Source organism: Salmo salar, chromosome 09, assembly GCF_965601325.2.
Source record: "Salmo salar chromosome 09, fSalSal1, whole genome shotgun sequence".
Classification (NCBI taxonomy): Eukaryota; Metazoa; Chordata; class Actinopteri; order Salmoniformes; family Salmonidae; genus Salmo; species Salmo salar.
This window is the reverse complement of record NC_138299.1, coordinates 24,639,313-24,667,044: the sequence shown is the minus strand read 5'-3', so window position 1 is coordinate 24,667,044 and position 27,732 is coordinate 24,639,313. Positions and strand designations below refer to the sequence as shown.

Here is a 27,732-nt window from a genome sequence, read left to right as displayed (position 1 = left end):
GAGAGTAACGCCACACCCCCATGTAGTAGTACATTCTAACCATGTCGGGCTCTCTGTACATATATTTTAGACTTGACATTGTAAATACCATTTTCTGTTAACCATTTACATTTAGAATTTCCATTTCCAATTAGCCATGTTCGATTCATTTTAACATAGCAATTTTATTGTGGCATGAATAATGGGCACTGATATGAAAATATAAATGCATTTATTTTCACATTTCTATTTAAGCATTGTAGTTTCGAACTGGCAGTGATAACCCCACATAGATGTCCAAGTTACTTGGAAGCTATCAGAATCAACCAATCTACCAAAGAAACGAAGCAACTTTTTACTTGGAGGGGCCGACTTGCCGTGAACGCGGCATTTTGGCTTGCACTACGTCACTATGGTGTACGTCATCATTGTTGATTCTGTCAAGCGAAAATATATATTTTTTCTAAAATCTTGGTACATTATTTTTATTAAGTAGTTGGAACACATCACAAAAATGAACCTTTAATTGATGTCATAATGATGTTTGTCACAATGTGAAAATAATCATGTTGACCGCTGTTTTGTGTTACTTGGCAACGACCAAACATCGGAACTGATTACTATTCGGCAACAACTATTCGGCAACATTTTAGTCCTGCAAGGAATGCGTTGAGTTCTTTCAACATAGCTTTGCAACATCCATGGTAAGGGTCCAAGCACGGACACATTTTGCGTGTCAGAAAATGCCTCCATCATCACTGATACGTTTATTAATAACCAGTAGATTATCATCTATGTGTCTGTCGTCTGTCATTGTGGTCAGGTAGCTACCTCAATCCAGCTACCCACCACATTCATTGAGACGATTTTAATTTCCCCAATGTCACTCTGTCCCTACTTTGCTTATGGTCAGGTGTAGCAGAAGATGGCACAAGGCTATGCAACACTTATCAAGGAAGCCACTCTGCTCCTGGACAAGTTCAATGCAGAGAAACAGTGTGTGGAGGAATTTACAGAGGATGCTTCAAAGGCCATCGAGGTAACTGTACCTAAATGGAGTAGTGTGTATGTATGGATGTGATGGATTAATTAATTTCATGCCCTATTATAAGGCATAAAGTTATCACGTTTCAAGGTAAGACCCAGATGCAGACAATGTCAAGTTAACAGTTTAATAAGCCAACAGGGACAGGCAAAAGTCAGGTCAAGGACAATAATCCAGATAGGTGGGGCAAAGGTACTGGACGGCAGGCAGGAGTCAGTAATCCAGTTACGTGGGGCTAAGGTACAGGACGGCAGGCAGAAAAGGTCAAACAGGAACAATCATGACACAGGAACAGAGAGAAAACCGCTGGTAGGCTTGACGAAACAAAACGAACTGGCAACAGACAGAACACAGGTATAAATACACAGGGGTTAAGGGGGAAGATGGGCGACACCTGGAGGGGGGTGGAGACAATACCAAAGACAGGTGAAACAGATCAGGGTGTGACAGTAACCCCCCCTCTCCTACCTGGGGGCATACCTGGTTGACCCGGAAGTCGGCGTTGGAAATCTGCGATGAGGCCTGGTTCCAGGATGTACCTGGCGGGGGCCCAGCACCTCTCCTCCGGGCCATAACTCTACCAGTCAACCAGGTACTGGAAATCCCTGCCCCGAGGTCGAACCTTCTGGAGACGCCTCACTGTGTATGCCAGTTGGCCGTCGATGAGACAAGGGAGAGGGGTGGGCCTGGAAACAGGAGACAAAGGGCTGTGAGACATGGGTTTAACTCTGGACACATGAAAGGTTGGGTGTATGCAAAGGGTACAGGGCAACAGAAGACGAACAGCAGAGGGGCTAATCATTTTAGAGATGGAAAATGGGCCGGGGGGTGCGTGATTCCACCCGGAGGTTCTGATCCTGGGTGGATAACCATACCATCTGCCCGAGATGATACCGGGAAGCCGAGGTCCGATGGTGATCCACTTGTCGTCAATACCTGGAGGTGGTCTTGAGGAGGGCCGACCGGGCTCTCCTCCAGGTAGGACAACAGCAGCGGACAAACATCTGGGCAGAAGGTATGCTGATCTCTTCTTCCTGCTCGGTGAAGAGCTGGGGCTTATACCCCAGGGAACACTCAAATGGCGATAGGCCGTGGCAGAGCAGGGAAGGGTGTTGCGGCGTATTCCACCCACACAAGCTGCTGGCTCCAGGTGGTGGGGTGGTGACCAGGCAGCGCAGAGTAGTCTCAAGGTCTTGGTTGGCTCGCTCCGACTGGCCGTTGGACTGAAACCCAGAGGACAGGCTGGCCGACGACCCAATGAGGGTGCGGAACGCCTTCCAGAACGAGAACTGAGGCCCCCAATCGGAGACCATGTCCACGGGCAGACCATGGATCCGGAAGACGTGCTGCACCATGAGCTGGGCCATCTCCTGGGCTGAGGGTAGTTTGGGGAGAGGAAGGAAGTGGGCGGCTTTGGAAAACCGGTCGACCACAGTGAGTATGGCAGTGTTGCCTTCAGACAGGGGAGACCTGTGACAAAATTCAGGGATATGTGGGACCAGGAACGGTGAGGGACAGGCAGTGGTTGGATAAGACCAGCCGGAGCTTGCCTAGGAGTCTTGTTCTGAGCACAGACCGTGCAGGCAGAGACAAACGCGGCGACACCCGGAACCATAGTAGGCCACCAAAAGCGTTGTCGCACAAAGGCCAGGGAGCGACAGGAGCCCGGGTGGCAGGCAAGCCTGGAGGAATGGGCCCACTCCAGGACTGCGGAGCGGACATCGTCAGGCACAAACATCTGGTTATCTGGGTTTGACTGGGACTGCTGCGCCTCCCGGACCTGTTTCGCTATACCCCAGCTGAGTGCCGTCACCAGGCACGAGGTGGGAAGGATGGTCTCGGGCTCCGGGGGTGGTAACCGTGGGGCTATAGTGGCGAGACAGGGCATCCGGCTTGACGTTCTTGGACCCCGGCCGATAGAGGGAAAAGTTGAACCGGGTAAGCAGCCCATCTCGCTTGCCTGGAGTTGAGGTGCTTGGCGATGGGGAGATACTCCAGGTTTTTGTGGTCGGTCCACACATTGACGGATGTTCTGCCCCTTCCAGCCAGTGCCTCCATTCCTCCAACGCCATCGTCACTGCAAGAAACTCCCAATTCCCCACATCGTAGTTCCTCTCCATGCTGCTGAGAGAAGAAGGCGCAGGGATGCAGCTTAAGGTCCAGTGCAGAACGTTAGGACAGGACAGCCCCCACTCCGACATCCGAAGCATTCGCCTCCACCACAAACTGTCGGGAAGGGTCAGGATGAACCAAGATAGGAGCACTGGTGAAGGGGTGTTTGAGGTCCCGGTACGCCCGTTGAGCGGCAGAGGACCACGTGAATGGAACCTTGGTCGCGGTGAGTGCAGACAGGAGGGAAGCCAAGGTGCTGTAACTCCGGTTAAAGCGACGATAAAAGTTGGCAAACCCCAGGAAACGTTGCAGCTGCACCCTAGACGTAGGCTGAGGCCAATCCACCACCACTCTCACCTTCCCGGATCCATCTGGACACTCCCAGCAGAGATGATGTAACCCAGAAAGGGGATGGTGGAGCGATGGAACTCGCAATTCTCGGCCTTTACAAACAGTTGATTCTCCAGAAGGCGTTGAAGCACCTGCCGGACGTGGAGCACGTGTTCTTGGGGGGGAGCGGGAGAAGACGAGGATGTCATCAATGTAGACGAACCGGTTCAACATGTCACGGAGAACATAATTTACCAGAGCCTGGAACACAGCAGGGGCATTGGTGAGGCCAAAAGGCATGACCAGATACTCGTAGTGGCAGCTGGCCGTGTTGAAGGCGGTCTTCCACTCGTCTCACTCTCGTATCCACACCAGGTGGTAGGCGTTCCATAGATCCAGCTTGGAAAACACAGTGGCCCCCTGGAGCGGCTCGATAGCCAAGGAAATGAGTGGTAACGGGTAACGGTTCTTAACAATAATGTCATTTAGTCCCCGGTAGTCAAGGCACAGGGTCTTGTCCTTTTTCTCCACGAAGAAGAACCCTGCGTTGGCGGGAGGGGAAACGGATAAATCCTGCAGCTAGGGAGTCCCCAATGTAGGTCTCCATAGCCTTGGTCTCCGGTCCCGACAGACCTCCCTAGCACCACGCCGCCCCTGGGACAAGGTCAATCCCGCAGTCATAGGGTCGGTGAGGCGGAAGCGAAGTGGCCTGGGCCTTGCTGAACACCTCCCTGTTCAGCAAGGTACTCCGCGGGGATGGCGGAGAGGTCCAGGGCAACTTCCGTGCCCCCAGGAAGACGTCCTGGGGCAGGTTGCGCTGACTTCAGACAATGGGCGTAGCAGAACGGACCCCAGCCCATGATGGCACCCATAGACCAGTTGATGAGGAGATTGTGTGGCCGGAGCATCCCAAAACCACGGGAATCTGAGGAGAATTGATGAGCAGAAATTGAATAGTTTCGGTGTGATTCCCTGACACCCGTAGGTTGATGGGAGTGGTATGAGTGACCCGACCTATAGAGAGGCCATCTAGTGCTCTAACATCCATGGGAATGGAGAGGGGCTGAGGACCCGGAGAGATTTAGACTGGTTTCCCCACAGCAGAATGGCATGAAAAGGGGTGCGAGCAAGGGAAGCAGAAAAGTTCTCCATATGGCCCACCAGAGTACTCGCTCCTACCGGTGAGCCTGGTCTTTCTAAAGGACACAAGAGTCCCGCAATACAGACAACTCTTTGTGTTGATCCTGTGTTGCCATTCCACTAGCGACAGCCCAGCCTAGTTGACTCGGCCATCTTCTGCGACTCTCGGGGGAGGTCAGGAAGCGTCAGGTTCTCTCAGCAACGGGACTGTCGGAGACTTCCGGGATGACGCGGAGGGCAGGTGGAATCCCTGGACGTGCGAGCGAAGTCAAATTTCCTCCCCCTCCGTTGTTCATCGATGCGGATGGTCAACACGATGAGGGAATCAAGATCCGTAGGTAACTCCCGAGCGGCAAGCTCGTCCTTGACCTCCTGAGATGCCGTGCAGGAACATATCGAACAGCGCTTCCTGGTTCCAAGCACTCTCTCCACTGCCAACATGCGGAAATCCACTGCATTGTCTGCCACACTGCGGGAGCTCTGCCGAAGCTGGATTAGCTTCCTCGAGCTTCTCTCCCAGAGAACAGGGCATCAAAAACCGTCACCTCTCCTACGAACCCCTCCAAACTAACACATACGGTCGGCTGTTGTTCCCATACATCAGTAGCCCAGGTGAGAGCCCTCCCGGACATCAGCGTGATGAGGTAGGCCATCTTGGAGCAATCCGAGGGGAAGGAGGAGGGCTGAAGCTCGAAGACGAGGGCACACTGAGCTAGAAACGCCCGACAGATGCTCGGCTCTCCATTGAAATGTTCCAAGGGAGGTAAGCGGGGCTCCCGAGAAGGCAGAGTGACCGATGAGATGGCACTGCTGGCAGCTGTGTGGTTACGACCGTGGTAGGCTGCCTCCCAGACAACCCGCGGAATTGCTCCAGAAAAATGTCCGCCATGACCAGGCGTTGTTCAGCCAACGTTTGGACCCCTCCATAAGGCCACAAAGTAATTCCTTGTGCCTAACGATGGTGGCTCCTTGGGAGGAGATGGCGTTGCATAGCTGGCCCGGGTCTGCTGGGTCAGTCATGGCCAGTTCGTACTATCACGTTTCAAGGTAAGACCCAGATGCAGACAACGTCAAACTAACAACAGTTTAATAATCCAACAGGGGCAGGCAAAAGACAGGTCAAGGAAAGGCAGGGGTTAATAATCCAGATAGGTGGGGCAAAGGTACAGGACAGCAGGCAGGCTCAGGGCAGGCAGAAAAGGTAAAACCGGGAAAACTAGAGAACAGGAACAATCACGAGACATGACCAGAGGGAAAACCGCTGGTAGGCTTGACAAAACAAAACAAACTGGCAACAGACAAACAGAGACCACAGGTATAAATACACAGGGGATAATGGGGAAGATGGACGACACCTGGAGGGGGGTGGAGACAATCACAAAGACAGGTGAAACAAAAGCATGATTTTAAAGATAGGGAAAGGAGATCATTGATCCAATTAATGGTCAGACCAGAGCCATATACTGTATATCCATACCGTACTACCACTTTGGTATTACAAACATTTCAGATAACAGTTTGTCTTTCTTACCACCAGAACCTGGATGCCTTGGATAAGAAGTTTATACTGGATATCATTTCAGGATGCATTGAGCAAAAAAAGTTATTGGATGTTGTCATCAACGTCTTTTATGCTCAGAGTGGGAAATACTTACTGAAGGCTGATCGTAACCAGTTAGCCAGTAAGTTCATCACATCATTTCAAGCATATATTATTTTGAATAACTTCAGAATTCTACATAATGTTGATTTTGTTGTTTTAAATTTATGAATGAATAGGGATTCAATTGTAATGCTGGAGGAATGGGCGGGGGGCATTGCTTTCAAAAGCATGATCTGGCCATTTGTCTCTTCTATGTTTGCTATATTTGTGTTCCACAGTAATATGTTACTTCAGCATGTTCCTCATTGATGACCTTGGACTGGAGTGCTTCAGCAAGATTGTCAACTCTTTGGACATAAAAAAAATGCACAAAGTGAGAAACGTACATTTTCTGTGATCTAATGGCACTTAGGAAGTTAGGATGCAACAACAATGCAATTATTTCACAGTTTGGTTTAATGTTATGGCTCATGAAAGAAACAACTTTCTCTGCCAATCCAGTCACTCACCCTCATATAGAGGGGGTTATCTGTGTGGTAGTTTTTGGGTCATGAAGTTTGAGTGTCAAAAAATGTCAGCCTATTAAAGGCCCAGTGCAGTCAAAAACGTGATTTTTATATATATTTCCACACTATAAGGTTGGAATAATATTGTGAAAATTATGATAATACCCTTTTAGTGTAAGAGCTGTTTGAAAACACTGCCAGAAATATCAGTCTGTTTTGGTGGGATAAAGTTGTGGCCTGCGTGGTGACATCACCAGGCAGTAAATTAGCTAATAGAACAATAAGAAAGAGTTCCAAACCTCTCTGCCATTAACAGCTAGTTTTCCATTTCCCCAACCCTACTCACACCACTCCCTGACAAGCCTAGCAAAATTTGGGCTTGAGAAATTGCTGAGAAGCTATTTTTGTTTCTTTTTGACCATTTTAATTTAAAACAATACAGTAAGGTACTTAATTGTTACTCAGAAATGATTTGATATTGAGATAAAAACGGCTGCATTGGACCTTTAATGTAATGAAACCGTACTTGGACTGTGAATGACAGTATAAATCATGGTTTGGCAGTTCCTGAGTTTCTTCTTCAACATCACAAACCTCAGTACCTGGATCCAGGGGGAGTGGAGTCAGATCTATGATGCTGCCTATGTAGAGAGGAACTGGATTGCCCCGCTGCTAAGGTACGGCACTGTAAAGACATTTATGTTATACCTAAATACATTGAATCACCACTTATTCTGCATTGTTTTGTTGTTGTCTCTATGATGTGTTGTTGCTGTCTTGCTCTTTGCTTTTTCTAATAGTTACAGTTTTCACCCACTAGGTGGCGCCCTGAGATTGAGATTCTGATGGCTCAGCTTGCATCCAGAATGTCTAGAGGGAGTCAATTTAAAAAAGCCACCAAGAAAAACACTGAGCCCCACGAATTTTCACTAACCAAACCCAAAGCTCGCCCTCTCCCTGCACCTGAGCCCATCCCCCTGCAGGAGAAACACCAGCTGGTCAGTTTCAAGTTTCAGTTTTACAATAGGCTCCCACATGAAAAAATACCACAGTTTACTATAGAATACTACAGTATTTACAGAGAAAAAAAAATGTATGAAATGTATGCATTCACTACTGTAAGTCGCTCTGGATAAGAGCGTCTGCTAAATGACTAAAATGTAAAATGTTTACTATAAATGTATGTATAACGTAGAATACTATACTACACACTAGTATACCTCGATCATGTGTAGTACTTACTATAGAATGCTGTACTATATTGTAGAACACTATAGTAAATACTACAGTATTATCCAGAAAAATAAACTGTAGTAAATACTACAGTAATGTCCACAGAAACACTGCAGTCTGCAAAAGCACTACACTTTATTTAACTATTTATTTATATTTTTATTTAACCTTTATTTAACTAGGCAAGTCAGTTAAGAACACATTTTTATTTACAATGACGGCCTACCAAAAGGCAAAAGGCCTCCTGTGGGGATGGGGGGCTAGGATTAAAAATGTATTAAAATATAGGACAAAACACACATCACGGCAAGAGAGACAACACAACACTACATAAAGAGAGACCTAAGACAACAACATAGCATGGCAGCAACACATGACAACACAGCATGGTAGAAACAACATGGCAGCAGCACAACATGGTAGCAGCACAAAACATGGTAGAAACATTTTTTGGCACAGACCAGGGGCGAAAATCTGATATCAACTTTGGAGGGGACAATTACATTACATTTTCTCAAGAGCAATTCCTGAGGGGGACACCAAAAGTAGTGCTGTAACACATAGCCTACATTGTAATATGGTAAATGTATATTGAGGAACCAAAGAAATAAGGTGTTTGCCGTCCTCCTAACTACCGGTACCCAAAACTACACAACTAATCACAACAGCAATACCATTGCCTTTAACAAATCTTAGTTCAGTCACCAGTTTAAGTTGAGAGTGGGGGTATCCATGGCATTTTCCAATTATGTTCCTATTTTACAAGTCAAAAAAATTGAGAACCTTTCATAATGTTGCCAAACAAAGACTCAACAAACTTACCTGAGACTCCCTGTCTCTGCCAGTCTGTCCCTGCATATCTGTCCCCAACTCTGCTGTCTGTGTGCCATCTGTTGCCTGCTCTGCCTAATGACATCATTGTGAAACATTTCCATTAGAATTTCATTTCTTTCTTATGAACATTTTATCAACTAGTCTTTGAGATATTAGGCTACTAGGGTTCTTACTTTGCGTTTTGGTGTACTGAAAAATACTCTGATGTCCGTCTTTTATTTTTCTGCCATTTTTCTATCTGGCTGGCTACACACACACACACAGTGTGTAGGTTATTTACAGTAGAAGATGGGCTTCTATCATCTTATCTTTTATCATTCTATTTGGGCTTCGATCTAAAAGGTAGCTAGCAAATGTGAAACGGATTAAAATGACAAGAGTTGACAGCTGTATGAGTTCACCATTTACACAACATATGCTGCAACCTTTTGTAATTTTAATAGTTTGTTTCATATTGGCTGGCTTCCAACAATAGCTGAATTTGCAAAGCTAGCGAGCACCAATTCCGTTTCAGTGGTGTTTGCTATAATCTTTGCTACCCGGGTTAAATAAAGGTGAAATTAAATTTTATTTTTTTTAAAGTTCCCTTGCGACAATTTAGCTTTTGCAACGAGACCATTAAATATATTTAAGACAATGGTAGAAGAGAGTGTAGTTCTGTTCAGTTTGGACTTCAGTTTATCGCTAACCTTATCGCAGGGACTTTGAAGCACTAACTTACATCATCTGCATGCTGATCTTGGAATAAATTGACGATAGCAAAGATTCCATCTTTGACGAGGCCACATAAATGGAATAGGTACTAGCTAGCTTAATAGTTAATATTTGTGCGCTAGCTCTGCATATTCAGCTAGTATGTGTGTGCGATTGACTGGATTAACCTCACTTCAGTTACGTTCATTGAGTGCCTTTCAGACAGTAGATACGACCCCTCTGTTACCTTGCCAACGAAGGAACTGGCAGTGGATCAAAACATTGTGAGGCAAAGGGTGGGGGGGTCACAATCTTTTGAAACTTAAAAACGCGCTATTAAGTGTCTATAATCAGCACAATTGCTTTCATTGCGTATTATTAATATTATTTAAATTACATAGTTATGTTTCAGTGATATATTGGGGGGGGGGAAATCATATTTTTCCAAGGATGGGGGGGTCGTGTCCCCCCCGTCCCCCCCGGGATTTCCACCCCTGGCACAGACAACAGCACAAGGGTCAAGAAGGTAGAGACAACAATACATCACGCAAAGCAGCCACAACTGTCAGTAAGAGTGTCCATGATTGAGTCTTTGAATGATGAGATTGAGATAAAACTGTCCAGTTTGAGTGTTTGTTTCAGCTCGTTCCGGTCACTAGCTGCAGCGAACTGAAAAGTTGAGCGACCCAGGGATGTGTGTGCTTTGGGGACCTTTAACAGAATGTGACTGGCAGAACAGGTGTACTGTAGTAAATACTACAGTATTTAATGTGCATATACCCTGCCCATTCCCCTCCCCCATATCCCAATTTGTGCCACCCATAAGCGAGAAACCTACATGCCAAGTATAGACCATATATTGTGTTCAATACAGAAAATACAATTTATTTTACATTTATTTAACTAGGCAAGTCAGTTAAGAACAAATTCTTATTTACAATGACGACCTAGGAACGGTGGGTTAACTGCCTTGTTCAGGGGCAGAACGACAGATTTTTAATGTGTCAGCTCAGGGATTCGATCGAGCAACCTTTCAGTTACTGGCCCAACGCCCACCCACTAGGCTACCTGCTGCCCCAGAAGAGCTGAACTATCTGTTCAGATCCCAGTCCTACCTACAGATTCTGGAAAATTTGCTCTTTTAGTATTTCTCCAGTAGGTTTCCTCAAGGAAAAAGCCCCCACTTCTATATTAAAGATATTAAAACAAAACCCCTATGGTAAATACTACAGTAATGTCTGCAAAAACACTACAGTAAATACTACAGTCTATTAAAGTCTGCAAAAACGCTACAGTAAAAACTACAGTATACTACAATCTGCAAAAAGTCTACATTAATTACTATAGTGTACACTACAGTTTTCTTTTACTGCAGTATTTATACTATAGTTAACTGTAAATACTATAGTATTCTACAGTAAATACTACAGTATTCACTCTACCACAAAAACACTACAGTGAATACTACAGTAAAGCCTGCAAAACACTACAGTGAAAACTATAGTATTTATGCCATAGTATACTACAGTATTTTTTTGTGTGCTGTACAATAGTGCTTTTTTTATTTGGAAACATTGAACTCTCAGGTCCAAAGTCAGAACCTTATTGACACAATATAGGTAGATAGGCTATTATATTTTTATAACCTTCATAGTGACAGTTGCTTTTTGTTTCATAGGTACCAACCAGCACCTACAGAGTTCCAAAAGAGAAGCAGGTCATGGAGGAGGTCAAACAGAGGAACCGTCAGAAGGCAGAGGTATGTTGTGTCTGGTATCTTATTTTGACACCTAGTTTTCTCCTGCACTCATACATGCAATAAACCCCGGTTTTCTTTTCCACCCACAGCAAGTTCTGTATAAGGCCAACACTCAACAGTTCAAGTGTGCAAACCCACAAAAGTCTGAGCGCACCAAGGTAGGTGTATTTTCCACGTAAGAGATTTTAAAATACATTTTCTTGCTTCAAGGTTTTTTTTCTTCTATATGGGTATCCTGTTTCCATCCATAAATCAGACTGTACTGTCTGATTTACAGAGAGTCATGTCCCAGATTGTACGAAGCCATGACGCCCAGCTCAAGTTTGATTCACTCCACACCTCTGGAACCCCAGCCACCCATAAGGTAGCTCTCACATGATACAGAAAGCATATACAGTAACTGACAGACACACTTGTCTATGTGCGTGTGTGTGTATACCCATGTGTATTTGTATATTTCCACCAGCCTAACAACCTGCCCATCAGGCTCAACACCACGGCCATCCTGCGGGAGGGGGCTCTGTATAACCGTCAGGTGGAGGAGGAATTACGCAGGTACGACACAATATAATCCCTGCATCTGTGCCTCCTATATCAGTTGTGCCACTATACTTCAGGAATTAATCACTATGCCGACTGTATAGTTGACATATTTGACATAGAAAACTATCTGCGCTAGTGGGACACTAATGACGGCAGCTAGAGTGGAGAGGTTTAATCATGTGTGCTGGGTGTGTTACGGTAACACAGGATGGAGCAACTTGTGGAGGGGGCGGGCGAGCCCTCCTCGTTCCTGCAGTGGCAGAAGGAGATGCGGGAGCGTGATCTCCAGGAACAGCTGGCCCAGGTGGAGCGTCGCCGTCTGGAGGGTCGCATCAGCTACGAGGAGGCTGCTCTCGCCCGCACCCGCATCATGGAGCGCAACCAGAAGACTGCACTGCTAAAGAAGGAAGAGGTGTGTGTTATTAGAATTAATTATTAATGTGTTCATAGTGTTATCCAGTTTTGGAATCATTGAATCGTTGAGAAAGGGTAATTGGCTATATTAAGTGTTCCTGTCTGTGTATCTTTGATGGAGCCTGTCCTGTTTATGATTGTTTGCAGACTGCCAAGCTGATGCAAAGATACGCAAACAAGCGGTTGCAGGAGGAGAAAGAGATGAGAGACCTGGTACAACAGGTGGCAGATGGACACAAAAACTCAAAAGCAGCTAAAGTGAAGTTGCAGGAGTTCAAACAGCAAATAGGTGACTAAACTATAGCATTACATCACCCCCTGTTCCCACATTTTTATTTATTTTATTTTACCTTTATTTAACTTGGGATGAGAAATGTACCCTTTCTCAATTACACCTGCTTTGGTGTTGTGGTGCAGCAGACAGTGCTTGGCGAATTGGGGTCTCATTTCTGTGTGCTTTTGTGTACGTTTGCATTCCAGTAAAGGAAGTGTCGGAGCAGAGTGGGGAACTCCTTCGTCAGGCCCTGGAGGAAGCACAGGCAGAGCTGAGCAGGAAGTTTGAGATTATCCGTCAGATCCGGGCCATTGAGTCTGTCCCCCTCATCAGGCACAAGTTTGTGGATGAAACAGAGGTGAGCAGGGGAATGGATCTTGCCAACATAATAGAGTATAAAGGCATTTTGCTGGGTTCTGTCAGGAGAAGGTTGACTTTTATGATGAACAATATACTGTATTCTGACCTCTCCCTGTCAAAGACAGCAGGACATGACCTGCTTGGGGAGATGTCCCTGACTGAGCTGCGGGAGCGTCTGGCCATGCTGAGGGATGCAGAGCAGAGAGAGCATCAGGACAGGAGGGGGCACATTCTGGAGGACAAGAAGAGCAGGGAGCAGCTTCTGCTGGAGCAGCTGGACACTATCGCCCTCCACAGGACAGCCCTGGGACAGGCTGCTGCACGCAGGTCAGAGCAACTAAGACACTCGCATGCCTGGCTTGCACACAGAAGGCATGTCTGAGATGTACAGTATCCTAATGTGCATATGGTGTGAGGCAGGCAGGAGGAGAAGAGAGCAAGGCGGGAGCTGCAGCAGGGAGTAGCTGAGGATGAGAGGGTGGTGGCTTTGCAGAGAAGGCTGGAGGAGAGGCAGCAGGAGCGCCAGAGGCTGAAGCAGCGCGAGAAAACCAAAGCCAAGATTAGTGAGCAATCTGCCACTCATGCCCTCAAGAGCTGGAATCACAGGAAGGTAAGCATAAACAAAAATATAAATATTCCAATCTGTGTTTGGATTTGCTAGAAGATGTTCAATAACCAGCTTATCACGCTCTCATCCCAATCGTGTGTGTGTGTGTGTGTGTGTGTGTGTGTGTGTGTGTGTGTGTGTGTGTGTGTGTGTGTGTGTGTGTGTGTGTGTGTGTGTGTGTGTGTGTGTGTGTGTGTGTGTGTGTGTGTGTGTGTGTGTGTGTGTGTGTGTGTGTGTGTGCAGCAAAAACTGGAGGAACAACACTGGGCAGATTTGGAGCAAAGATTGGAGCGTCAGGTCCAGCAGGAAGCTCCTAACACTCTCGCCCAGAAGAAAAATACTCAAGGCCTAGACATCAACCTCTGAATGTCATTCTCCTAGCATAAGGACCATATTGCATGTTTGCTCCAAGTCTTTGAGAAGCCCTAATTTCATATAACAAGTACAACATGCATTTTGTATTTACTTTGTTAAGGCTACTACTGCTACTCTTATCAAGAGGATGTCAGCATGTAAAGTTGAAAAAAAAAAGATTTTGTTGTGCTCTTATGCCACTGTATAATTCAAAGTGAACCCAAATCTTTGAAGTATGTGTTTTATTTCCTTACGTTTGATTTTATTTAGTTACATTGGAATGTAACTTGTATGTTCAAGAATACTCATGCATGGGTGAAAATGGGCGCATTCGAAATAGCAGCGAGTAGAGAGAGACTGACTGATCTACAAATCAAACCTCAATGTTATTTGTCGATCAGTCAGTCAGTCACAAATTACCCATGATACATCATTCCCGATTTTGATGCTCTTGTACGCGGTCATGTCTAGGGATGCCGCTAATGTCGACGCAAAACTTACATAGCCATTCGAGTCGCGTTTGGGAGAATTTTTGCATTTTAGTTTACTCTAATTATTTCAACCTGCTAACGTTACGTTAATTATCCTAACCTGCTATGAAAAGTCACTGCTGACAGCGAGCTACTCACATATGCACAGCAGCGATACTACTGCAGTTCATCCTCGTTTGAACCTGAAAGTACCTGTCAGAAAAGGTAACCAACCAACCAACATATACATTAGCTTATCTTTTTTTTATGTACGAATGTTAAAAGACTATTTCATACATGGCTGCTTTTTAAACTAATCAAATTAGCTAGTTAACGTTAGCTAATGGTTTGTCTGTTTTTCTTTTACTTCGCCAGCGAGGGGAAAATATAAACACGTCCGTTAGCTAGCTAGCAAACGTAGTTAGTAACAACAATTGATTAGTACGTTAACTAGCGAGCTTCCTTAACGTACTAATCAATTGTTACTAACTACGTTGATGGAAGATACAAGTAACTGCCAAAATAATGGAAACACCGAGTAAATGAGGGATACCAAAGTATATTGATTTCTTATTTAATTAAGCAATTAACATCCCACCATGCTTAGGGTCATGTATACAAATAACGTTTTATTGGTCGCATAACGTTACACATATTTAGCAGATGTTATTGCGGCTGTAGCAAAACACTTGCAGTAATATCTAACAATACACAAATCTACAAGTAAAATAATGGAAATAAGAAATATAGAAATATTTGCCCGAGCAATGTCGGTGCGGAGTATAAATATGTATGTGGTTGTGAGTGAGTATATGTGATGGGATGTAAAATGCTGGGCAAGCCATTATTTTCGCAATTTTTGGCTACCATACATGACAATGCCCCCATCCACAGGACTAGTGGTCACTGAATGATTTGATGAGCATGAAACGATGTAAACCGTATGCCATGGCCATTTCAGTCACCAGATCTCAACCGATTTGAACTTCAATAGAGTTCCAGACACTTGTAGATATGCCACGGTGCATTGAGGCTGTTCTGGCTCGTCGTGGCCCAACGCACGTTATGTTGGTGTTTATTTTATTTGGTCAGTTACCTGTAGTTTTAGCTACTTTAGTCATGTAGCTTGTAAATTCAAGTTCCATTATCTGCTATTATTGTTGCAGGAAGTATAGGCTGTCAATGTTGTTACATCGTCAGTGTCATTCATTTATTTTGCAGTGACAACAATACTTTCGTGACAACATGAGTGAGGTAAGTCTGTACTCCTTTCCTATTACTCAAACACCTCTTTCCTCTCCCTTTGTCTACTATTGTGTGTTTACACTCTTCTGTTGCTTGACTGTACCCTACCCATATGCGTCCAGGCTGAGCAAGATAGAATAGAGATCCCTGATACCAGATGCTCCAACAATACAAATGAAGGCACAGCAGACAGCAGCAACACTTCACTCCTTGAGACCATAGAGGTGCTGGAGAGCAGTGAGTAAAGGCCCATATACACTCCTCTCCATATGTATTTGGACAGTGAATCATTTTTTTTTTAAATACAGTACTAGTTAAAAGTTTGCACACAACTACTCATTCCAGGGTTTTTATTTTATTTTTACTATTTTCTACATTGTAGAATAATAGTGAAGACATCAAAACTATGAAATAACATATGGAATGGAATCATGTAGTAAGCAAAAAAATGTTTTAGATTCATCAAAGTAGCCACCCTTTGCCTTGATGGCAGCTTTGCACACTCTTGGCATTCTCTCAACCAGCTTCATGGGGAATGCTTTTGCAACCGTCTTGAAGGAGTTCCCACACTTGTTGGCTGCTTTTCCTTCACTCTGCGGTCCAACTCATCCCAAACCATCTCATTTGGGTTGAGGTCAGGTGATTTTGGAGGCCAGTTCATCTGATGCAGCACCATCACTCTCCTTATTGGTCAAATAGCCCATAAAGAGTGTGTTTTGGGTCATTGTTCTGTTGAAAAACAAGTGATAGTCCCACTAAGCGCAAACCAGATGAGATGGTGTATCGCTGCAGAATGCTGTGGCTTAAGTGAGCCTTGAATTCTAAGTATATCATTGACAGTGTCACCAGCCAAGCACCCCCACACCACCACCTCCATGCTTCCCGGTCGGAACTGCACATGCAGAGATCTGTTCACCTATTCAGTGTCTCACAAGGACACAGCGGTTGGAACCAAAAATCAAAAGTTTTCCACTCATGTCCATTGCTCGTGTTTCTTGGCCCAAGCAAGTCTCTTCTTATTGGTGTCCTTTTAGTAGTGTTTTATTTGCAGCAATTTGACCATGAAGGCCTGATTTCACACATTCTCCTCTGAACAGTTAATGTTGATGTGTCTGTTACTTGAACTCAAGCATTTATTTGGGCTGCAATTTCTGAGGCTGGTAACTCTAATGAACTTATCCTCTGCAGCAGAGGTAACTCAGGGTCTTCCTTTCATGTGGCAGTCCTCATGAGAGCCAGTTTCATCATAGCGCTTGATGGTTTTTGCAACTGCACTTGAAGAAAATTTCAAAGTTCTTGACATTTTCTGGATTTACTGAACTTCATGTCTTAAAGTAATGATGGACTGTCGTTTCTCTTTGCTTATTTGAGCTGCTCTTGCTAAAATATGAACTTGGTCTTTTACCAAATAGGGCTCTCTTCTGTATACCACCCCTACCTTGTCACAACACAAGTGATTGGCTCAAACGCATTAAGAAGGAAAGAAATTCCACAAATTAACTTTTAACAAGGCACACCTGCATTCCAGGTGACTACCTCATGAAGCTGATTGAGAGAATGCAAAGCTGTCATCAAGGCAAACGGTGGCTACTTTGAAGAATATGCTACATTATTCTATTCCATGTGTTATTTCATAGTTTTTATTTCTTCACTATTCTACAATGTAAAAAATAAAGAGAAGCCTTGAATGAGTAGGTGTGTCCAGACTTTTGACTGATACTGTATATATTCAAGCATTTTGGATTTTGAGATCAAATGTTTCATATGAGGTGACAGTACATAATGTCACCTTTTATATTTGAGAGTATGTTCTATGGGGTGAATTTAGTGCCAACAGAGATTTGAATTCCATAATTTTTCATTTATGCTCAAATTGAATTAATTAAACTTGTATTTCATGATTTGAAATTGAAGTAATGTTGAATTCTGTTTTCAAATTCAATATTTATATATTCAGTTTCAATATGGTAGATATTGCATTCATTGTAAGTATCAAGTTTACAAACTGTCATTTAAGTGACTCAAAGTTTCATGTATTCAACTTCTCAGATGCATTTGAAAGTATTTCACATTCTGTTACATTACAGCCTTATTCTAAAATGGATTAAATAAAACAATTTCCTCATCAATCTACACACAATACCCCATAACGACAAAGCGAAAACAGGTTTTTAGAATAAATAAATACCTTATTTACATAAGTTTTCAGACCCTTTACTGGGAGACTCGAAATTGAGCTCAGGTGCATCTTGTTTCCATTGATCATCCTTGAGATTTCTTCAACTTGATTGGAGTCCACCTGGAAAGGCAAACACCTGTCTATATAAAGGTCCCACAGTTGACAGTGCATGTCAGAGCAAAAACCAAGCCATGAAGTCGAAGGACTTGTCCGTAGAGCGCCGAGACAGGATTGTGTCGAGGCACAGATCTGGGGAAGGGTACCAAAAAATGTCTGCAGCATTGAAGGTCCCCAAGAAACCAGTGGCTTCCATCATTCTGAAATGGAAGAAGTTTGGAACCACCAAGACTCTTCCTAGAGCTGGCAGCCCAGCCAAACTGAGCAATCTGGGAGAAGGGTCTTGGTCAGGCAGGTTACCAAGAACCCGAGGGTCACTCTGATAGTGCTCCGGAGTTCCTCTGTAGACATGGAGAAACTTCCAGAAGGTCAACCATCTCTGCAGCACTCCACTAATCAGGCCTTTATGGTAGAGTGGCCAGACGGAAGCCACTCTTCAGTAAAAGGCACATGACAGCCCACTTGGAGTTTGCCTAAAGGCACCTGAAGGACTCTAACTATGAGAAACAAGATTCTCTGGTCTGATGAAACCAAGATTGAACTCTTTAGCCTGAATGCCAAGCGTCACGTCTGGAGGAAACCTGGCACCATCCCTACGGTGAAGCATGGTGGTGGCAGCAACATACTGTGGATGTTTTTCAGGGACTGGGAGACTAGTTAGGATCGAGGGTTTGAGCCAGGTCTCCTGCATGTCATGACTGTGCTAGTCCACCTAGCTAAAACCCATCGAGAGGAGCTCAGGAAGCAAGCAAGTCTTCATGTCTCCAGCAAGGCTACTCATTAAAAGAGCCACGTCGGTCACATTTCCCCCCCCCCACCCTTTGACCTTCTCATTGAAGAGACCCATCCAAGTCACATGACCCATGCCTAGGCTTTAGCTTAGCAGGCTAACACAGTCTTATCCTATGTAATGCCGTTTGGGTCTTTGCGTTTCAAAAAAGATGCACGTCAAATAACACTGATGCTTTTCATTTGACACATCAAATAACACAATTATATTATAGAATGTTGTGTGTGCTGAATTTGCACGTGAAAGCCAAGCGCCACAACTACGATCAGTAGCACTGTCAAAGCTGTACAAAAAAAAGTCTGCAAACAAGCATACACCGGCCACAAACGATATGTTTACAATACTGCGTTGGTAATAAGGCATTTTGTTCGACCGAATGGGTAAAATGTCTGAGAATTTGAAATAAGATCAGGATAAAAAAAGAAATTGCAAATATCTTTGATACAGATGTTACTAGAAACTTCTGGGTAGCTAGCTAACTTTAGCTTGGTAGCTAGCTAGCACCAATGCAGCCAGCCTGAAAACAATGACCAGTAGAAACTGCAGTCATTTTCACTATTCTTAGCAATGATTTCAAATCAAATTTTATTTGTCACATGCGCCGAATACAAGTGTAGACTTGTTAGGAATCCTTGTATGTATTAGCTAGGTAGCCACTTGTTGTTCGCCTATTGCAATTGAACTTCAGTTCATGAAAATAACTAACCAGCTACTTAACCCTGTTGCCGAAAGCTAACGTTATAAGCAGCCAGCTAGCTTCATCTGGAGACTTGACTGGACCGGGTTATTTGTTGTGAAGCTAGCCACAATAAGAATTAGCGGTTCGCTGTCAAAATAAAAGTACCTACCATAATTTCCGGACTATTAAGCTCACCTGAATATAAGCCGCACCCACTGAATTAAAAAAATATATATATTATTTTGAACATAAATAAGCCGCACATGTCTATAAGCCGCAGGTGCCTACCGGTACATTGAAACAAATGAACTTTACACAGGCTTTAACAAAACACGGCTTGTAACAAAAATAAATAGGCTTTAACGAAACACGGCTTGTAACAAAAAATAAAACATTTGCAGTAAGCTTCAGTTGTCTTTTTGCACTGAGTCAATTCCTCACGCTGCTGTTTCCAACGTCTTATCATCGACTCATTAAGACCAAGCTCCCGTGCAGCAGCTCTATTTCCTTTTCCAACAGCCAGATCAATCGCCTTCAACTTGAAAGCGGCATCATATGCATTTCTCCGTGTCTTTGCCATGATGAGGGTGACAAAATGACTACCGTAATAAGTTTGAGAGTGCTCGATTTAATCTAAACCGTAAACAAAAAAGTTGTTTGACCTTAACCCGTTCAGCAATTTCATTGGTCTAATGAAAGCTTCATGCCGCCAAAAAACTGAGCACGTCACAGAATGTGTTTTTTTTGGAGGAAAAAAAATTGAAAGCGGGAAAAATCCATATATTAGCTGCGTCATTGTTTTAAGCCGCGAGGTTCAAAGCGTGAGAAAAAAGTTGCGGTTTATAGTCCGGAATTTACGGTATTTGAAAGTGACGCAGAAGGTTACAATTGGTGGAATCGTGCCATATTTAGACTAGATAATGTGGAGCAATGAAATGGGGTATCAGTCTACTCGGTGACACCCACAGAACACAACTGAAGAGTTTACGCAAATATTAACATTGTAGCTGTTATCGTGGGATTGTGACTGTGTGATATCACCTCCCCAGTCAGCCTATTGTGCGTATTGACATTCATTTTGCGCTGTACAATTTAACCTAAGGATTGGGGATCAATGAAATGGAGTATCAGTCTACTCAGTACCCAAGTGCTTTTTTTCCCAACTTCCTCCTCAGTTATCAGCAGTGGTGTAAAGTATTTAAGTAAAAAATACTTTAAAGTACTACTTAAATAGTTTTTTGGTGTGTCTGTACTTTACTATTTATATTTTTGACAATTTTTACTTCACTACATTCCTAATGAAAATAATGTACTTTTTACTCCATACATTTTCGCTGACACCAAAAAGTACTCGTTACATTTTGAATGCTTAGCAGGACAGGAAAATGGTCCAATTCACACACAAGCGAACATCCCTGGCCATCCCTACTGCCTTCTATCTGGCAGACTCACTAAACACAAGTGCTTCGTTTGTAAATTGTTGGAGTGTGCCCCTGGCTATCCGTTAAGAAAATAGTGCCGTCTGGTTTGCTAAATATAATGAATGAAATAATTTTTACTTTTGATACTTTAGTATATTTTTGCAATTACATTTACTTTTGATAGCTTCACACAGATGGGTTCGACCACCATTAATCAAATAACTTTCTTTATAAATTAGGGGTATTTTAGATGACACCTAGCTAGATAGTTAGCTAGCTAATTATAGCTACTGAAATAGATTGTCGTTTTGCTATGTTTTTGGGGAAGAACATTGTTTGCATACATCAGCTAGCTAGCTTTTTTTTATGACCAGCACTGTCCAGACAGAGCTTGGGGAAGGGCAGGTGCGCAGGACACAACTTTACCAGCATCATAGCATACTTATCGATGAATCATTGTGACATATGCAATACGAGTGATGGTGTTATCAATGTGTAATAACTACATAAAAAAATATATGAACGTGTTAAAATTAAATTGACGTGCAGTCATGATTGGTCAACAAGCTTATTTGATTCGTTAGTGTTATTTGACGTATCTTTTTTTGACACGCAAAGACCCAAACAGCGTTCTACACTGCTCAAAAAAATAAAGGGAACACTTAAACAATACAATGTAACTCCAAGTCAATCACACTTCTGTGAAATCAAACTGTCCACTTAGGAAGCAACACTGATTGACAATAAATTTCACATGCTGTTGTGCAAATGGAATAGACAACAGGTGGAAATTATAGGCAATTAGCAAGACACCCCCAATAAAGGAGTGGTTCTGCAGGTGGGGACCAGAGACCACTTCTCAGTTCCTATGCTTCCTGGCTGATGTTTTGGTCACTTTTGAATGCTGGCGGTGCTTTCACTCTAGTGGTAGCATGAGACAGAGTCTACAACCCACACAAGTGGCTCAGGTAGTGCAGCTCATCCAGGATGGCACATCAATGCGAGCTGTGGCTAGAAGGTTTGCTGTGTCTATCACCGTAGTGTCCAGAGGATGGAGGCGCTACCAGGAGACAGGCCAGTACATCAGGAGACGTTGAGGAGGCCGTAGGAGGGCAACAACCCAGCAGCAGGACCGCTACCTCCGCCTTTGTGCAAGGAGGAGCAGGAGAAGCACTGCCAGAGCCCTGCAAAATGACCTCCAGCAGGCCACAAATGTGCATGTGTCTGCTCAAACGGTCAGAAACAGACTCCATGAGGGTGGTATGAGGGCCCGACGTCCACAGGTGGGGGTTGTGCTTACAGCCCAACACCGTGCAGGACGTTTGGCATTTGCCAGAGAACACCAAGATTGGCAAATTCGCCACTGGCGCCCTGTGCTTTCACAGATGAAAGCAGGTTCACACTGAGCACGTGACAGACGTGACAGAGTCTGGAGACGCCGTGGAGAACGTTCTGCTGCCTGCAACATCCTCCAGCATGACCGGTTTGGTGGTGGGTCAGTCATGGTGTGGGGTGACATTTCTTTTGGGGGCCACACAGCCCTCCATGTGCTCGCCAGAGGTAGCCTGACTGCCATTAGGTACCGAGATGAGATCCTCAGACCCCTTGTGAGACCATATGCTGGTGCGGTTTGCCCTGGGTTCCTCCTAATGCAAGACAATGCTAGACCTCATGTGGCTGGAGTGTGTCAGCAGTTCCTGCAAGAGGAAGGCATTGATGCTATGGACTGGCCCGCCCGTTCCCCAGACCTGAATCCAATTGAGCACATCTGGGACATCATGTCTCGCTCCATCCACCAACGCCACGTTGCACCACAGACTGTCCAGGAGTTGGCGGATGCTTTAGTCCAGGTCTGGGAGGAGATCCCTCAGGAGACCATCCGCTACCTCATCAGGAGCATGCTGAGGCGTTGTAGGGAGGTCATACAGGCACGTGGAGGCCACACACACGACTGAACCTCATTTTGACTTGTTTTAAGGACATTACATCAAAGTTGGATCAGCCTGTAGTGTGGTTTTCCACTTTAATTTTGAGTGTGACTCCAAATCCAGACCTCCATGGGTTGATAAATTGGATTTTATTTTTGTGTGATTTGTTGTCAGCACATTCAACTATGTAAAGAAAAAAGTATTTAATAAGATTATTTATTTCATTCAGATCTAGGATGTGTTGTTTAAGTGTTCCCTTTATTTTTTTGAGCAGTATATATTAACCCAGTCAGTCACGTTACCCTTATAATTACTAACTTTGCCAAAGACTTGAAACTATGCCTTCAGGTTGCTCATCACATAAGCATGGATCACCAAACCACGCTCTTTTGATGAGTAACCTTGCTGGATCGTGAAGATTTGTATTAGTGTAGCAGATAGATCTGTGAAAGTCGCTTTTTAGACAAGTGTTGCCCCTTATGCAATTGAAGAAAGCCTTTTTTAATAGTGAAATAGGCTGGAATGCTTCAGGAGGGCGGTCACGTGTGTTTGAGGCATAAATCCTAAGTTTGAGTCTGTCCTTTACAATGGTGCCACTGGACTCGGCTCTACAGTTGCGCTCAGCTCAACCACTGGAGTTGTTGGGGGGTGAATGTCGCAGATGGGGATCTGTGAAACTCAACCATCAGCCTGAAGTGTTGTTCCTTGCGCAATTGAATAAGGCTTTTTTTCAATAGTGCGGTGGGTTAGAGTCCAGGGCATACAATACATTTTTGGTCCACCAGCCACTGTGGCAGGTAGATTTAGAAATCTACCAGCCAAAATAGTTCAAAATTACACCAAAACTCAAGTCTGAGCATTCTTTGTAATGTTTCTAAAACAGTACATCTATTACTATGGTATATTGAATAATTACATTTTTTGTGACCTGAGTCTTAACTAAAATATTACAGATGAGACAAATGTTCATCTGCCCCTTATAAGGGCAGGAGGTTACTGTCGTTGTGCGACTCAAGTCATGTTTGTGCCTGTGAGATTGTCTGACTTGTAGAAGCATGGTCTTCTCTTCCCTAGCAGTTTGCATAGTTCCTTTGACTTTGCAATTCATTTACCTGCTATGAAGCACAACGGCGGAAGTACTTTGAAAACAGCTACTGCAGCATTTATCTTACTATAAATGTGATCATACTTTTTTTTATTGAGAAATGCCCTGGTTGGAATCCTTAGGAGGGCGGTCACGTGTTTCCAAGGCAGAGATCCTGAATTCAATTCTCGATATGAGCTGAATGAGGGGGAAGCGGTACTCTATAAGCAAGCAGCTTGTCGTCCTTTACATAAACTTCCTGAACTTAACCCTATAGGCTTTAGCTAAGTGGGCTAACAGTCTTGTGACATGCAAGAGACCTGGTTCGAACCCAGTCAGCCACAAGATTTAAATAGGGAGTGGAAAGGTTATCCTAAGAAGGGCTGTGACAGGGCTTTTCAACTATACTGAACAAAAATATAAATGCAACAGGTTAAGTGTTGGTCCCATGTTTCATGAGCTGAAATAAAAGATCCCAGAAATGTTCCATACGCACAAAATTTCGCTCAAATTTTGTGAACTAATTTGTTTACGTCCCTGTTAGTGAGCATTGATCCTTTGCCAAGATAATCCATCCACCTGACATGTGTGGCAAATCAAAAAGGTGATTAAACAGCATGATCATTACACAGGTGCACCTTGTGCTGAGGACAATAAAAGGCCACTCTTAAATGCACAGTTAACACAATGCCACAGATCTCTTATTTTGAGGGTGCACACAATTGGCATGCTGACTGCAGGACTGTCCACCAGAGCTGTTGCCAGAGAATTGAATGTTAATTTCTCTACCATAAGCTTTCGTTTTAGAGAATTTGTCAGTATGTCCAACCGCAGACCACGTGTAACCACACCAGTCAAGGACCTCCACACCCGGCTTCTTCACCTGCGACATCATCTGAGACGGGCCACCCGGACAGCTCATAAATCGGAGGAGTATTTCTGTCTGTAATAAAGCTATTTTTTTGGAGGAAAAACTCATTCTGATTGGCTGGGCCTGGCTCTCCAGTGGGTGGGCCTATGCCCTCCCAGGCCCACCCACGGCTGCGCCCCTGCCCAGTCATGTGAAATCGATTTAGATTAGGGCCTAATTCCTTATTTTTAATTGACTGATTTCCTTAAATTAACTGTAACTCAGTAAAATCTTTAATTGTTGCATTTCTATTTCTGTTCAGTCTATATTCTTGGAGGCCAATTATTTTTTTATTTTTTTTGTGACACTCCCTTCTAACGTCCTGCACGGCCTGTGATCATCATTGAGGGGAAACAGAAGGTATGTCCATGTTCGAGTCTTCACTTTCAGGAATGTGGTCATAATAGCTTATTACCAAAACAGTAAAAACACTAGTGCCAAATTCATAGAAAGAAAATTAATGCAATATGCCACATTGGCTTCAGAAACCGCCAGAAGCTTCTGTTTACCACAGAGTTAGTTTGATCTGTTCTCCGCTACCTTTCCTGGCTGGCAAATTACCAGGATTTTGTCTATGGTTTTGAATCTGTATTTATAGAACTGAATTTGAAAATCGGAATGCATCTGAGAAGTTGAATGTATTAAACTTTGATAAACTTAAATGATAGTTTGTAAACTTGGTAGACAGTGAATGCAATATCTACCATATTGCATTTTAATATTAAATTCAATGCAAAATTCATTTCTGTTTCAAATCATGAAATACAAGTTCAATTTCTGAATTCAATTATTCAATTAGTGCATTACAAATTCAAACATAAATGAAATATCCTAATACAAATTCTAAACTATGGAATTCAAATACAATTTCTGTTGGCACAATTTTCATACATATGATTTACCGTTTTTAGAAATGAAAGCACTATGTCCCTCCATTTGAGGAAGTCGTATATATTTGGGCAAATTCACTTATAATGTATTGATGTAGTCAAAAGTTAAGTATTTGAACCCATATTCCTTGTACTCAATGACTGTCAAGCTTGTGACTCTACAAACTCTTTGGATGCATTTGCAGTTTTTGGTTCTGTTTCAGATTATGCTTTGCCCAATTGGAACTGAATGGGGAATAGTTTTGGAGTCACTTTTATTGTAAATAAGAATTGAAGATGTTTCTGAACACTCCTACTTTAATATAGATGCTACTGTGATTACTCATTATTCATGATTATCTGTAATCATGGTGGCATCCACATTAATGTGGAAGTGTTCAGAAACGTATTGTTATTTACAATGCAATTTACTCCAAAATGACACACTACATTATTCACCATTCAATTCCTATTGAGCACAACATAATCCAAAACACACCCAAAATAAACTGCAAATTCATCCAACAAAGTGCTTTCATTTCTAAACGGTGAACAGATGCGTATGAAAATACCCTCAAATAAAAGGTGGCATTGTACCTCATATGAAATATATTATATAAATATATTGTATCATATTTGATCTCAAATTCAGAATGCTGGCGTATAGAGCCAAATTAAAAGTTTAGGTGTCACTGTTCAGATAAATACAGTGGCGTATACCAATAGGCTTTTTTTGTCTGTGTATGTCTGTCTCTCTGACCCTTTGACAGGTGATCCCTTGGTTGCAGAAGAGGAAATGGTTGATTTGACCTATCAGGTTTTTACATCTTTTGTGGACCTCACCAACAACAATGACTCAATAGTGGTGAGTGCAAATCTGCAAGTAGCCAATCGCATTTAATTGTCACATTTCACATGGAGTATGTGTGATTTTTAATATTCTCTTTTGCTGTTTCATATTGACTTAATTTCCCTGGTCTTTGTCGTCCATTGCAGGTTGTAGATGAAGGTGAGTTTTTTTTCTCTGAATATCATCATCATTTAGAAATGTGATTTATATGTTGAGTTGAGGCTAGTGTTGAATGCCTTTTGTGGGTCCAAAACGAGGTCCAAAGCGAAGACGTGACTGGGAAAGTTACGTGCTGAGCAGTGATGAAGAGGAGGCAGCTGTTATTGTTCCTGACAGTCCAGCGACAGCACCCCTCTCCACTGCCCCTGAGTCCATCAGCAACGCCAGGTGAGACCGATCAGACCACCCTGCTTACCTTACTATAACCTGGACGATTGTGACTGTAGCTCCACTCTAAAGGTATGGTTAAAATGCATGGATTCTGTTGTTCACAGATCAACCCCAAAAACAATCAGTTGTCCCATCTGTATGGACACGTTTGGAGAGGTAAGTCAGACTTTCACTTTTCCCTTGATGTTAAGGCTCTGGAAATCAGAGTATAACTGGCTGTTGTGTGAAGCATTAATTGTGTGCACCTTGTAAACAAGCTTCTGCCACACCCCTCAGATAATTGATGGTGGGAGAACGCTTGTCTCCTCCCAGTGTGGTCACCTGTTCTGCAACACATGCATACATGACTCACTTGCCAAATCACAGACGTGCCCAACCTGCAGGAAGAAACTGAATCATCAGCAGTATCATCAAATTTACATCTAATCTGTGTTCCTCTTAAACATATTCCGATTGTTGGAGCTTTTTGCACATTGCTTGATGGTTTGGTTCTATGTTCTTTGTTTATTTATGGTTTAATGGTCTTGTCATTTATATCTTAAATTTGCATAAATGGGATTTTTTTTTTACTGGGCACATGCGGGTTTAACACATTTGAGGGAGGAGAATGTAACCAATCAATCATACACGTCATTGTACGATTGCCTCACTGTATATTGTGTACAACGTTTTCATGTACGTTTTTTTTAATAGTTGTAACTGTGTGTTATGCCTGTTTAGACCATCTAGACTACATTTCACTGGTGTGACCCAAAGCATTCTTGAGAGCTCAAAGAAACTCAACTATTGTTTGTTCATATGTATTGTTTATAAATAAATAATTAAAGTATTTGTTTTTAGCCCTTTCTGTGTGCTAAAAAAAAAACACACAAAAAAAACAATTATTTGTAATAAATATTCATTGGTTCAGATATTGGGGTGGCAGGTAGTCTAGTGGTTAGAGCGTTGGGCCTGTTCCCCGGTTGGCGTCTTTATACATTTGCTCTTAACTGACTTGCCTAGTTAAATAAAATA

The 27,732-nt window shown here is 43.3% G+C and overlaps 2 protein-coding genes and 1 non-coding gene across 3 annotated transcripts; all 3 read left to right on the top strand.

Moving 5' to 3' along the window:
* Positions 1 to 430: 430 nt before the first annotated feature.
* Positions 431 to 14,011, top strand: cfap99 (cilia and flagella associated protein 99). The gene is made up of 16 exons (XM_014210765.3): positions 431 to 683; positions 893 to 1,018; positions 6,144 to 6,288; positions 6,488 to 6,582; positions 7,280 to 7,392; positions 7,536 to 7,713; positions 11,154 to 11,234; positions 11,324 to 11,392; positions 11,512 to 11,598; positions 11,701 to 11,789; positions 11,985 to 12,189; positions 12,339 to 12,480; positions 12,672 to 12,823; positions 12,947 to 13,152; positions 13,246 to 13,435; positions 13,676 to 14,011. Exons 2-16 carry the CDS (start codon positions 905 to 907, stop codon positions 13,796 to 13,798), a joined length of 1,989 nt encoding a protein of 662 aa, XP_014066240.2. The 5' UTR covers positions 431 to 683; positions 893 to 904; the 3' UTR covers positions 13,799 to 14,011.
* LOC123724158 (U7 small nuclear RNA) lies at positions 10,603 to 10,657 on the top strand. Its single transcript, XR_006756838.1, has one exon. It is a non-coding gene; the product is annotated as a U7 small nuclear RNA (small nuclear RNA).
* A 168-nt stretch (positions 14,012 to 14,179) lies between the features above and the next one.
* On the top strand, positions 14,180 to 27,549 carry LOC106610992 (uncharacterized). The gene is made up of 8 exons (XM_014210771.3): positions 14,180 to 14,481; positions 15,478 to 15,510; positions 15,624 to 15,738; positions 26,249 to 26,343; positions 26,475 to 26,487; positions 26,586 to 26,715; positions 26,823 to 26,874; positions 26,995 to 27,549. Exons 2-8 carry the CDS (start codon positions 15,502 to 15,504, stop codon positions 27,142 to 27,144), a joined length of 564 nt encoding a protein of 187 aa, XP_014066246.1. The 5' UTR covers positions 14,180 to 14,481; positions 15,478 to 15,501; the 3' UTR covers positions 27,145 to 27,549.
* The last annotated feature ends 183 nt before the right edge of the window (positions 27,550 to 27,732 follow it).